This window comes from Sturnira hondurensis, unplaced genomic scaffold (assembly GCF_014824575.4).
Source record: "Sturnira hondurensis isolate 20B ecotype Veracruz unplaced genomic scaffold, ASM1482457v3 Scaffold0021143, whole genome shotgun sequence".
Classification (NCBI taxonomy): domain Eukaryota; kingdom Metazoa; phylum Chordata; class Mammalia; order Chiroptera; family Phyllostomidae; genus Sturnira; species Sturnira hondurensis.
In genome coordinates this window covers 1,779,738-1,793,184 of record NW_028093774.1, presented here as the reverse complement: position 1 = coordinate 1,793,184, position 13,447 = coordinate 1,779,738, and the positions used below count along the sequence as shown (strand labels likewise).

The 13,447-nt window shown below is 59.4% G+C and overlaps 1 protein-coding gene across 5 annotated transcripts in view; it reads left to right on the top strand.

Annotated features, from left to right (window-relative positions):
* Positions 1-11,000, top strand: part of WDR25 (WD repeat domain 25) — a 118,690-nt gene extending 107,690 nt beyond the window's left edge. For all 5 annotated transcript variants that reach the window (XM_037031690.1, XM_037031691.1, XM_037031693.1 and 2 more), the window contains exons 5-7: positions 7,587-7,757; positions 9,960-10,100; positions 10,527-11,000. In XM_037031690.1, the coding sequence (XP_036887585.1) occupies positions 7,587-7,757; positions 9,960-10,100; positions 10,527-10,748 (534 nt within the window). In that variant the 3' untranslated portion in view covers positions 10,749-11,000. The remainder of the gene's footprint in view (positions 1-7,586; positions 7,758-9,959; positions 10,101-10,526) is intronic.
* The last annotated feature ends 2,447 nt before the right edge of the window (positions 11,001-13,447 follow it).

The following is a 13,447-nucleotide window of genomic DNA, read 5'->3' as shown; positions in this document are numbered from 1 at the left end:
GTTGATGGCAGGTGCGCAGCATTTGTCCCACCTTTCGGGATCTTTATTTCCTCTCCCCTCCGCCGTTTTCAGCGCGTCCCCCTGCGCCTCGGCTGCCGTAGCTTCTGGGGGGAGTCCGTGCACAGTGCTGCAGCCGCCCCCCACCGGGTGGTTTGAGGGCTTTCGTTTTGGGTTTTTAGAAGTTTGAGCATGTCAGGGCTTGGCGTGTTCTTTGATCTTTGTCCTGTCTGTGGCTTGCTGAGCCTCTCGACCCTAAATGTATGCCTTTCAGCAAATTTGGACACTCTCGTCAATATGTCTGCAAATACACATGTATAAGCGCACATGCCCACATATCCGCTCTGCTCGGCTCACAAACGATTTTAACTGCCGATATTATCCTGCAGGTACCGAAGACAGCTCTGCTTCCGGTCCAATTATTTCTTTTGATCTGTGAGTTCACTGAGCCTTTCTTTTGTCATTTCCATTTTGTTACTGGGGTTATCCTTTGATTCAGAAAATATTTTCAGTTCTGAAGTTTTCATTTAAAAACATATAATTCCTGCCCTTGTCTGTGTGACCTAGTGGACTAAGTGCTGGCCTGGAAACCAAAAGGTCACTGATTCGATTCCCAGTCAGGGCACACGCCTGGGTTGTGGGCCGGGTCTCCAGTAGGGGGCGTGTGAGAGGCAACCACACACTGATGTTTCTCGCCCTCTCTTTCTCCCTCCTTTCCCCTGTCTCTACAAATAAATAAGTACAATCTTTAATAAAATAAAATAAATAAAAAGTAATAACATAATTTCGGTTTCTCTCTTGAGACCATCCATTTATTTCAAGGGTGCTTGTCTTCATCTCACGGAGGATCAACGTAACAGCTGTTTCAGTCTGTCTGATAATTCCAGGACCTGGGGTATTTCAGGGGTAGCAGTGCCCCATGTTTCACATGGTTATTACCATTCACATGTTCCTGGTTCTTCACATGCCAGCAGTTTCCGAATCTGTCCTGCAGTTTCAGTATTGCGTCATCAGGCCCCGGGTCCTGTTAAAGTCGTGTGGAGGGAGAGCAGGGATTTGTCCGTCTAGACAGGCAGCAGCCCAGCTGGACGCAGTTCTCCCTCCCTCTGTGGGCAGTGGCTCCGCCTCAGTGTCGGCACCGCGGTGATGCTGAGGGTCCGAAGGGCTGCTTTGGGCAGCGGCTCTGGGGGCTCCGCCTCTCATGGCTTCCACTGGGCTGCTTCGAGCTCCACGCGTGTGGCTTAGGGACCGGCCCGGGACACAGCTGGCTCCCACACAGGACCAGAGGGCTCCGTGCTCAGCTCTCTGCTCTTCGGTGTTGCTCCCCGCTCCTGCTTCCCCAGGGCCTCCCCTCCCGGTGCCTCGGCCCAGAGAGAGGGAGTCCTCCCCGAGCCTCAGCCTCCTGCTTTGTTGCCCTGGGTCCACGCCGGGTCCCTCTTCCTGTTTTTACGCTAAGGGCACGGCCCCCAACTCCTCTGGGTGCGCGGTGCTGGTGCCGCGGCCCGAGCAGGGTGGCTCTGCTCCCGGCCGCCATCTGGGTGGGGCCGTGGGGGTAAGGGGCTCTCTGGCTCACAGGGGCCCCTTTCTTTCTCCCTTTTGCCAGGACGATGTATTTATTGCAGAATTTTTTGCTGTTCATGCCTACTGCGTCATTCCCAAGTTCAGTCAGTCCGGGAGTCAGTGGCAGCCGGTGAGAGACCAAAGGAACAAGCAAGCACGCGAACAATGAAAACCCCACAAGCCAAAGCCTCACTTGCCCTACTGGTTCTCTTCCAGCTTCAACTCCCTTTCCCTCCCCACCTGCGGCTACTTTTCACTCTTCGGGTCACTGCTGCTTGAGTTCTGTCCCGAGTTGCCAGTTGAGATTTGTGGTGGGGCTAAGGGGCCGTAGTGGGCTCGCCTCATGTGGGGCTAAAACTAGATTCTGTTCTTTTGAAAAACTCAGCCCTTACTCCTCTCTAGTATGTTCCGAGTCGTCTCGGCTGCTGTGTGCTGGTTGCTTCCTTCCACGGTGCCCCGTCTTCGTTGCCCCCCTGAGGCCTCTCCCCTCAACACGGCACCTTCGTGCCGGAGAGTTCGCCGGGGCTCTCACGCATCTCCCCCAACCTCGGCCCATCTCCTTGCCCCCCGAACTACCTCCTCTGTAGTCACAGCGCCTGTTGTACCGCCCTGGTCTGTCCCGTGTCACCGCTGGGTCGAGCCGGGTCAGAGGCCGACCCGGGTCAGAGGCCGACCCAGTGTTCGTCAGCTCCTCCCGAGGACACAGCTGGGAAGCGGTTCTGTTAAGGAAAAATGTGCATCATTAGGTAATACCGACTTTTCCAATTAAAATTTAGGATTACAGAACTTTTCTTCAGCTTCTTTCCTTTATTTAGTTTTTATTTCTTTTGTACCGAAAATTTGTATTTCTATCTGCCTTAATGCATTTTTTTTGCTCTGTAGTGACGCTAGCGATTTAATGGCTGAAAACAGTTTAAGATTTCTCACAGTTGTTTTCGTCCACAGTGTATGGCTAATTAGCATTCACCATCAAATTACTGTTCATAATGTGTGTTCAACTCAGGACTCGCCATTACATTACTGTGCGTTAACGCCTTGGAATAAATCCTACTTCGTGGCTAAGTTACCAGCTCAATACGTGCTTTGGTTCATTTGCTTAATTTTTCTTTCATGCTTTAGAGACTGCATTTGAGGCTAATTTTGTGTATAATGTTATAAAACATGTGCGTTGTCCTCGAGAAGGGGCTGGGGAACTGCAGCTCCTGGGTCCCGTCTGGTTTGTGGTTTTCCGTGGCCGTAACACACGCAGCGGGGACCGGATGTGGCCCGTTCGGCCCTCCACGGAAGCCTCTCACACTCTGTCCCCAAGCCCGTCCGCTCCACTCTGCTCCCTCCCTGCTCTAGGGTCAGTCTTGTTTCTTTCTGGTGTCTTCCTCCTGGTTTTAATGTGAGCCAACACAGACAGACATTCAAAACCAACGATCACTCACAGCATCTCTCTCTCTACTCTCCACCTCCCTCCTTGCTCTTCTCCCTGAGCAGCGGGTGGAGGTCACCACCCCCCTCGCCCTGCACTGGCAGGGAGGCGGGCCTGGTGGTTCTCAGCCGTGGGGCAGTCTGGAGTGGGTGTGCGGGAGCTCACTTCACTGGCCCTTTCTCAGTATCGATTTCATTTCTTTTGGTTCTTGCCAGCAGAGTTGCTCTCGGTGGCCCGGTGCACGTGTCTGTGGGGGTTCAGCCAGTGTTGCTTTGGGGCTGGTCCCTTTGGTGGGGCTGTGGCTTGCACACACAGCTGGGCAGCAGGCCAGGGGGTGCTGGGTCTAGGTTGCCCCGTCGTCTGCACGGGTGCGTGCCGTTTGTGTTTCTGCCCCGGGAACCCCCCAGCCGCCTAACGAGGTGTGTCACCCAGCTTGGGGCTTTTGCTAATTCCATAGGGAAGGACTGTGTTTGTGTCATTTAAATGGTCATGTCTCCCGAGCAGGATCGAAGGATCAGGCACATTCCCTTTTATACGACCTTTCCGTTCATGGTCTCACTCGCCTCTTCGTGGCCGTGGGTCCCTTTCATCTGCTCTCAGAAGCTCTGTGATCAGTGAGTGGGGTGGTCTTCACCTCTGACATCAGTTGCAAACATTTTCCCCATTTGTCTTTTTTGCTTTGCTTATTCATTTACTTGTTTTCATGTCAGATGACAAATGTGTATTGTTATTATTACCATCATCATTTTGAAAATGATGTCAGAGTCACCCATCATTTGTCTTCTGGCTCTGGTCTTTGAGTCACAGGCAGGAAAGTTCTCCCCACTCCCAGATTATAGAAAAGTTTGATCATGTTTTCTTTTCATGTTTTTATAGCTTCTTTTTCAAATGTATGTTTCTGACCCTTTCTGAATTTACCAACTTGACTGGCCATCTTTCCTGTGGGATTTGAACCCATCCCCCTGTACCCTCACGCCTTGACCCCTGCCTGTGAGTGTTTGGAGGTCAGGGTGCAGGGATTGCAGGCTGGGGAGGAGGGGCTGGCTGGGGACTCACGCTCTACCCTGGGGACTGAGGCTCCCACTGGCAGGGAAGAGAAGGTTCACGAGCGTCTGCTGAGCAGTGGCCACTGAGCCAGACACGTCACTTCTGTTTCCTCCCCAGCCAGAGGTCCTGTTATTATCCCCACCTTCAGGTATGGCGACTGCCACTCCCAGAGGCAAGTTGCCAGCCCAGGGCCGGAGGCTGGGAATGGGCCACCAGGCTCTGACTCCCAGGCATCTGCCTGCCCCTGGGGAAGGGGTGGCCCTGCCAGCCTTGCCGGTGCTGATGTGGCATTGAGCACAGTTGCTCTGCACCCCCCCCTGCCCCCACTGTGGCCTCAGAGCTCCATGGAGGGCCAGGTGCTCTTCTGCCTCCCGTCCTGAGCCACAGGAGCGCCCTGGGAGGCAGTGCCACCTCCCCAGCACCTGCTGGAGCTGGTGGCAGCAGCACTGTGGGCATCGCCGCAGCCCCCAGTGCCAGCTCATTGCCAGCAGCCACGGGCCTTGAGGTCACTGTTTTCACGTGTTGAGTTCATTCATCCGTTTGTCCGCACATCCACTTGTCTAGCCTTGAGTTCAGTGCCGTGTGCTGCCTCAGTGCTGGCCAAGGTCACCTGGGAAGGGACCTCAAGTCCTAGGGTTAGGCAGGAAGCCTGGGTGGTCAGCTGAGGGAGCACAGGGTCATGTGGGTGTCCAGAGCAGTGTCTTTGCCTTCAGGGTTGGGTACCGGGGACTGGTGGGGGCTAAGAGGCACAGAGCTCGCTATGGTCCTGCCAAGGCCAGACCCAGAGAGGGGAGGGCCCCACGGGCACACGGTCGGCCAGCAGCTGGGCCAGCACAGGAGCCCTGGCCCACATGCCGACCTCACGGCCTCTGCAATGGCTGGGACCCAGGGAAGGGAGAGGTGTGCCCTTGGGTGAGTGCCAGGGGGCCCAGTTATCCAGGTATGTCTGGCCTGCCACACAGGTGGCCAATTTTACGGACATCAGGTGGTTTTCATCATAAGTGGATGTGACAGGGTCACACCGTCCACTTTCCCCAAAGCTGTGGACATTTGGCCAAGTGGCCACCTCCCCAGCAGAGGTCCCCGGTTGCCAGGAGAGCCTGGGGAGGCTCCCTTCTGGATCCAGCTAGTTAGGCCCGCGCAGCGCTGGCCCACAGCCCTGGGAGGGGACACGCCAGCTGTTGGAGTAATTAAGGTCGCTGTAAAACCCGCCGCCAGACGCACGAATGGCTGGCTGCCCTGCCCTTTCCCGGCACGAGCGGTTGTGGAGCTGGCAGATGGCGCTCGGGCGATGGCTTCAAAGGCCAGCCTTCACCTGCAGTGGCCTCACTGGCGAGCGTCGTCTGTAACACGGCTTGTTCCCAGCCATTCGATTTGTGACACCCTAATGAATTGGGCCGTTTCCATCCATGTATTTGCAGGAAAGGTACAGAACAGTGGTTCTCGTTCTCCTAGGAAAGTCAGTCGCAGGAGGCGAGAGGTGTGTCAGTGGGATGTACAGGCATTTCTGGGGTGGACAGACCATGGCCCGTTGTCTTATCGGGAGACGGTTTATGTGAAACCCCGGCTAGTGGCTGGCATTTGGTGGGCACTCGGTGAATGGCCAGGCCCTCTCTTCCTTCGTCCTCTCCTGGGTCGGTGTGTGTCCTGGGAGCCAGTGGGAATCGTGGTGCCGAGGAGCTCTGACACCTGAACCTGCCCGCAGGGCTGACAGCTGTGTGGGCACATGTGGGTGCCCACAAACGGCCTTTCTCTATAGGCTGGTGGGGCTCCGGGGATGCCGTGTGTCCCCATCGCTGGGCCATGCCCAGGGACACAGGTTGGGCCAGGCTTAACACTTTCTTGGCTGTGCTGTGCTGCAGTCTTTCCTTCCCTGCTCCTAGCCTGAACCTCGGTGATGGAGAGAGCTTCAGCCAGAGAGGGAGGCAGGCAGGCGTCCAGGCCCCTGCATGGCTGAGGCAAATGCAGGCATGGGGTGGCTGGTGGGGAGGTGGTATAGGGGAGGGGAGACGGGACTGGTGAGGGGCAGGTAGGAGGAGTGGATGGATCTGCACCTGGAAAAGAGGTTACTTCAGAGCCAAGATGATGGGCCCTCCCCTCCCCCCTCCTTCCCTCCAAAGTAGATTCTAAACATCACCTTGGGATGGCACTTGGGATGACCATGTGAGTTGGAAGGCAGTGTAAGCTTATCAGAGAAGATGTTGGGGATGCTGTGGCCCCTCCCGGGCCCTAGGGTGCTGCCCCAGCTCCAGACTGGGTGGGCCAGAGCCTCTTGGACAGTGCAGCCGCTGTGCCTGTCTGGCCGGGTCCAGGGCTGCCCTTCCATCCCCACTTGGTGAGAGGGAGGGTCCCGGTACCCTGGGGGTGGGCCGGCCAGCAGCTCATCTCCCTGTCCTGTGTTCAGAGGCCTGTGGGGCTTCCCTCTCTCTTCTGCCCTCGACCACCTTCAGGCCTCAGGGGCCCACCCAGAAGTCACCCTCCTTGGGGCCACCTCTGCAGGGGCTCAGAGAAGAGCAATCAGTTGGGGCCCACCTGCCCCAGGAATTTGTCCCTGTGGTTAATGAGGTAGGAGCTGGCCGGCAGGCGACTGGGCTATGGGCCTCAGGGCTATAGCCAGGGCCGGGAGAAGTTCCACCACCCCTGGCCCTGTGACCTTGGTGACTCCCTGCAGACCTCTGAGCCCTGGTGTTGCTCATCTGCAGGATGAATCTCCAGATACGCCCCTACATTGTCTCTGTGGAGCCTGCATTGCGTGGGAATTTGACATGTACACATTTGAGAGGATGATAGAAAATAAAACTCTGCGACACTCAACAGGTTGTGTGAACTCCAGTTTTTTAAAAAAACTTAAGAGGTCTCAGCCCCGGGCCGAGGTGACTCAGATGGTTCGTGCTGTGGCCGAGTGGTGGCACCCTGGGAGCTGAGAAACAGGCGGCGAGGGCAGCAGGTGGCCCCAGGCACCGTGCCCTGACTCGACCTGGCAGTCGAAAGTCCAGCAGTCTGTGAATTTGTTCAGTGGCGGTTCTTGTTAGTCCTGGTACTGGAACCCCTGCCTGCCCTGCCCTGCACCTGCTGCAGCCAAACCAGCTGTCTTGGAATGGCAGGCAAATGTGATAAAATGCTCTGAAGAAAGCGGAGCAACTGCTGGATACTCCGCCACATTAGTTTACGAGGCAGGAGGCTGTGGAATATTGGCGATGATGCTAAGAAACCAAAAGAGGCCTTCAAAGCTTGCCTGTGCGCTGTGGTGCTGGCTTTGTGGTCTCCAGGTACACTTGCTCCCAGCACCAGTGGGGGTTGGGTGGCCGTGGGGCTCTCCATGAGGACGTGCCACCAGGCAGGGCTGAGGGAGGTACTGCAGGGCAGGACCCTGGGCAGATGGACGTTGGCCTGGTGGGGCCAGAGGCCCCGAGGTCTGTGTGCAGCAGCCCCAGTGCCACGACTTGGGCCGCTCAGCCAGGGACACCTCGCCCGCCCTGCTCACCAACCCTGCCCGCCCTGCATCCCTGTGGGGGTCTGACCCGGACTCCTGGGGCCCAGCCTGACCACTGCTCACTTCTCGCAGGTGGTGAGAAGCTACAAGGCGACCATCCAGCAGACCTTGGACGTCCTCTTCCTCCGGGAAGGCTCCGAGTTTCTGAGCAGCACAGATGCTTCGAGCCGGGACTCTGCTGACCGCACCATTATCGCCTGGGATTTCCGGAGCTCTGCCAAAATCTCCAACCAGATTTTCCATGTGAGAAACCACATGCGAAATCACTTTCGGTTTCAGCCTAGGACGCGCCCATATAGCCCTAGGTTGTCTGGGCTCCTGGGTCACTTCCTATGGGAGGCGGTTCAGCAGGCAGGATCTTTGGCGACATCGGCTGCCTGGAGTCTCTCGGGATGGGGAAGGCTCCTATGAGGCGCCGGGGGTGCCTTGCCAGGCTTCACGTTACAGTCACTCCCTCACTGTCCTCCTGCTCGTCCCCACCCAGCACAGCCACTCCATCAGCTCAGGGTTTAGAGGTGTGGCCAGTCCAGGTGGACCGGTGGACGGCCCGGCAGCCCGAGGTGCTCCTCCCCTCTGCCACCCCAACCCACCCGCAGGAGTCCACAGTGCCGTTGCAGAGCAGCTGTGGCAAGGGCTTCTACTCAGGAGTTCGGGCAGAGACCCTGGAGTTAGAGCACCTAAATTATGGCCCTGGGTTTGTCGCTGACAAGCTGTGGGCCCTGGGACCAGTATTTAGCCATTTTGATTCTTGTTTTCCTCTTAGAAAGTTGAGTATGAGAATATTATTTGTCTCAGAGTGGTTTTGAGAATTGAAAGGGTATAGAACAGTGAGTGCCAGGCACAGAGAGTGTTCCATAAATGCATGACCTGTTTTCACCACCACCACCACCACCATAATCTTTTACAATTCCAAGTGAGCCATGGCTAATTTCTTTGGTGTCTCCACCCTGAATTTTAAATATGTATCAGGTGTGCATGCATACCTCCTCCCTCTCCCCATTTCCCCTTGTTTTCAGAGAGTTCTAAGTGACTCTGAGCAAACCTGCCTCTAGACATTCACTTCAGGGCCTAGTGCATCCCCCTGGGAAGGTCAGGCCCTGGACTGGCTGGGTGGGCGTGCCTGACCACCACCCAGGCTTCCTGCCTCCGTCAGCCCCAGTGGAGGGAAGAGAGAGCGAGGGAGGTGGACAGAGAGCTGCTTGCCTGAGCCATCCACCCTCCTAGAATCACACCCACTTCCCATCTGTGTGGGCGAGCAGGTGCCCTGCCTGGCAGCAGCATGCTGGGAGCCATGGTGGGGCCACTGTGGCATCCACACCTGTGATGGGCACATCAGTCTGCAGCTGCAGGTTACGAGTCTGTTCCCTTGGAGTTTGGGCTCACATAGAGACAACTGAAAGACAACTCTAGGAGCACGAAAGGACAGGTGTGGTTGAGGAGGGAGTCTGCGGGGCACCTCTGTGTGCCTGAGCCCATCAGACCGAGAGGTGTGTCCGCCGGGCTTCCGAACACTGTCCTCCCACCCATCTCTCGCCTGGTCACATGCCGCCTACCCTGCTGTGCATTTTGGCTGCGTGGGGCCCTGGGCTCTGCTGCCCCCAGGGCCCCCATGGAAGTGGGGAGACAGGCATGCAGGTCCATGTTCCAGCCCCGGGTAGTGGCACATCACTGCAAGCCTGGAGGTTTGAGCCGTCTGAGAGGCACTCCCACACGGTTCTGCAGGGCAGCACGTTGGTCGGTGTCACTGGCCTGAAGCACAGTGTTGGGAGGGCCTGCCCCCTCCAGAGATGCTGGGCAGAACCTGTCCCTGACTGCTTCCGGAGTCCGGTGGCACTGGCGGTACCAGGCTGTGGCTGCATGCCCTGCCCCCTGCACGCCAGGGTCTTCCAGTGGCTCTGCTCCCGTTTACCCCACCCCTGTGGCCTCCTCTCCTGGTGCCTCCCTCTGTGAGGGCGCCTGTGGCCGCGCTGAGGCAGCAACAAGGTCATCTCCCCCCACCCCCCAGGATCCTTAATTCCATCTTCAAAGGCGTATAGGGAGGCATTCCCAGGCCCCAGGAATTAAAACGTGATCTGTCTCTCGGGTCCCTTTTCAGCCCACCACAGGGGGCCCCGAGCAGCTGCAAGCATGAGAAGCGCGCTTCCACCTGGATTCCCCCCGGGAGCACAGCTCTGTGGACCCCTTGGTAGCCCAGTGAGAGCCGGGTCAGACTCTGACCTGCAGCCCCACAGGGGCATAAGTCTGTGTTGTTTTAAGCTGCGAAGCGTGGGGCAGTTGGCTGCAGCAGCAACCAGAAACTCAGACCTGAAAGCTAAGGCCCCGGGGGGAAGGGCCAAAGGACCCTGAGCAGAGTCTGGGGCCGGCGGGGGTGGGGTGGGGTATGTGCAGGGGTGGCAGGCCCGCCCTGGAGCGTCCTTCACCCGCCTGTGGCCCGGCCTTCCCCAGGAGAGGTACACCTGCCCCAGCCTGGCCTTGCACCCGACGGAGCCTGTGTTCCTCGCGCAGACCAACGGCAACTACCTGGCCCTCTTCTCTGCAGTGTGGCCCTACCGGATGAGCGGAAGGCGGCGTTACGAAGGACACAAGGTACCGCCTCCCTGGCTCTTCCGGGGAGGGCTGAGCACGGGCCTTCCGTGCGGCAGGTTCTGTTTCTGCTTCCCAGGTGACGGCATGCGTGTGGCCTGGTGTCCACGTAAGGCCCCGGGCCCTCTGTGGCCCTGCCTCAGGCCCCGGCGGTGGGGCAGGAAAGGGCTCCTCTGATTTGTTGGCTGGTGTAGATGTATCCTGGGGGCTAGGGGGCAGGGCAGAACAGGGGTGGGGGCCTGGGGCTCGGTGGCTGTCAGCAGGCTGGACACTGTCAGCTGTGCTGGGGCTAGACTGTACTGAGGCAGCCTCAGGAGGTGGTCTGCCTCAGCCTGCCCCTCTGCAGACTGGACGTCGTGACCCCCAGCTCCCCGATGAGGCTGCATCAGGGCCACAGCGTGGCCTGCTCACCCATGTCACTCTCTGCAGGTGGAAGGCTACTCGGTGGGCTGCGAGTGCTCCCCGGACGGCGACCTGCTGGTGACGGGCAGCGCCGACGGCCGGGTCCTGCTCTACTGCTTCCGCACGGCCAGCCGCGCACGCACGCTGCACGGGCACACACAGGCCTGCGTGGGCGTCGCCTTCCACCCCGTGCTGCCCTCCGTCCTCGCCACCTGCTCCTGGGAGGGTGACATTAAGATCTGGCATTGAGCCTCCAGGGCGGGGACTTCTGGACCCCTGCGCCCGGCTGCCCTTCTTGGGGGTGGGTGGGACTGACTTCTGAGGTCCACTTCGGGTCGGACCGGCTGGAAGCCACCCCGCCCTCGTCACACCCCTCAGTTTCCCTGTCTGTGAAATGGGGACAAGAGCCCTGGTGTCGGGGCCGTGAGGGCCGCCTGTGCGGGAGTGTGGGCGCGCTGCCCGCGACCACAGTAAATGTGAGACTGCGCTGCCGCTCAGGTGGCTTTGGTGGTAGCTGTGTTGGCAGTTTCCCCGCTGCCCTGTTTGCGGCCGCTGCAGCCCCGCAGTGGGAATGCCGGGAGCGGGGGAAGGGGCAAGCCCGCCTTCATGCCCTGATGAGGGGTCCCTGGGGAAGTGGGGGCGGCTCCAGGGCGAGGGGCTGTCCGCAGCAACTCTGTGCCAGAATGAGGCAGGCCCTCCAGTGTCACGGGCCCGTGGCCCCTCCGCGCAGGCGCAGCCAGTCCAGTCCACCCAGCCCTGACAGGTGTGCACGCCGCCCATGAGAGTATGTCCGCCCAAGTGCCTGGGCGACGAGGGGAACCTCAAGGAGTCGGGCCAGGAAGACCCAGCTGCTGGGCTGTGGCTGTGGCAGGCTGAGCACTCATCCAGGACTGTGACTGAGGGGCTGCCCAAAAGCCCAGCGTCGGGGGACCACAGGAGCTGTGGCTCAGGACAGAGGGTTCCCACAGTCTTGAAGGCTTCCTGGAGGGGGCAGACTGCGACCTGGTGAGGGGACACCCCCAGCAGAGGACCTGAGGAGAGGCCCGGGGTGGGTGGGGCTGGAGCAGGTAGAGCTGCAGGAGTAGTGGGCACCTGCTTCTCCGTGCTGGGCCCGAGGGGTAGGGAGATACTTGGGGGTCCCCAGAAGCCACGGGGGCTCTCAGCACCACTTCTCTGAGGGTTTCAACAGCTCCATGCCCTGGAGGTGCCAGCTGCCTGCCAGCCCCGCTTTGGGAAGTGACTTTATAGGGAAGAATGGGCGGTGTGTTCTCCGCCTCGATCTCACTCTTTCCAAATGCTCTCTTCCCAAGAGCATTCTTAGAAGTTCCCTCTGATCCTCTACAGGGAGGTGGGGAGTTCACTACTTGTGATTTTAAAGCACGAAAGCTAAATTTAGGAAGTGTGGAGCGGGAATGGAGAAGAAGTGTGAGCTCACCTGTGCCCCCCTTCTCGGGCTGTGTGCCTGCCCATGCCTCGCCTGTCCACCTGAGCTGCCGGTCGGAGTCCATCGTGGGGGAAGGACCCCTGGCCTGGAGATGCCAGGGTGGCTGTGGGTGCTGCCCGCCTGGGCCTGACCATAGCGTGTGGAGCTCATACAGCACCCAGCGAGGTGGGCACGGTCCCCGCTGTCCGGCTCAGGAAACGCATTCGGAAGGAAGAGGGATGAGCCCGCGGCTGTCCAGCTCCAGGACCTGTGCCCTCGCCCTCCCTCGGGGCCCCTGCAGCCTGGAACTCTGCGTGGAACTGTCACCTGTGTGGGGCTTCTTGGGGGTCCCTGTCTTCAAGAGCCAAAGGGGGAACTGGGGACTTGCCCAGAGTCACGCAGCTGGTGGCAGAGCCCACTCTGTACCGCCTACTGGGGTGGGAAGGAACGTGTACATGGGCGGGTGGGTGGGGCCCCTGGGTGCACCAGGGCTCTGAGTGGAGGGAGCGGGGGTTGGAGGAGGGCATCCCACACCAGCTGCGGCTGGCTTTGGAGGCCCTGGTAGGACAGCTCTGTGGGGTGTGCAGTCCATCTGGGGGCGCCTTGGGCTCTGAGGTGACAATGTGGGGCTGGGACCTAAATCTGTAGGGGCCTCTGGGCCGAGGCTGCGTAGCCCTTGGGGTTCTCAGCCCTGCTGTGCTGTCACATGGCTGGCATGATGGGGGGGGGCTGGGAGGCTCAGGCCCGCCAGGGAGGCCTCTGAGAGAGCAGCCACTGAGAGCCAGGGCAGGGCACTCCCCTCCCCCTCCCAGTTGCCCTGTACATCAGCAAGGGTCACTTCTTCCATCTGCCCATGGGGAAGTGGCCCCAGGGAGGGGAGTGGGCTCCTGAGCCCCTGCACAGCTCCTCTAGCTCTGGGGTGAGGCGGGGCAGGCTGCTTTCTGGGCAGATCTGCCCCTAGAGGGCAGCTGGGACAGCTCTGGCCTCTTCTGCAGAGGGTAGCTCCGGGCCGGGAACCACAGCCAAGGGCCTCCCCACCCCAACTTGGGGTTGCCTGGCGAGAAGCAGACCCAGGAGACATGCAGTTGGGTGGGTGACGGAACTTCAGGGCATGCACTGGGCCAAGGTGGCCCCCTTTGGGAAGTGCCACTGGGGCACCCTCAGGGCATTACGGGTAACTGGGTGCATGGAGAGATGAGGCAGCTTGGCAGGAGCCCAGAGGAGCACGCCCACGCAGATGCCGCGGGACAGAAGTGCCTGGCCCGGGGGCCGGCTGCTGTGCCCACTGTGTCTGAGGAGATGAAGATAGGTGTGGAAATAGCTCCGGGGAATGGGAAACTCTTAGAGAGCAGATGTGCAGAACAACCAGAACTGCAGAAATGGGAAACGTTTGCAACTCAAACTGAACACTCAGTGTTGGGCAGCTGGGAGGGCCGGCAGGAGAGACGCGGTGAGGACACAGACGCAGACTGAGCGCATGGGCCGTCCGAGGGCGCCAGGCAGAGGGCACCGCAAGGAGGAGCGA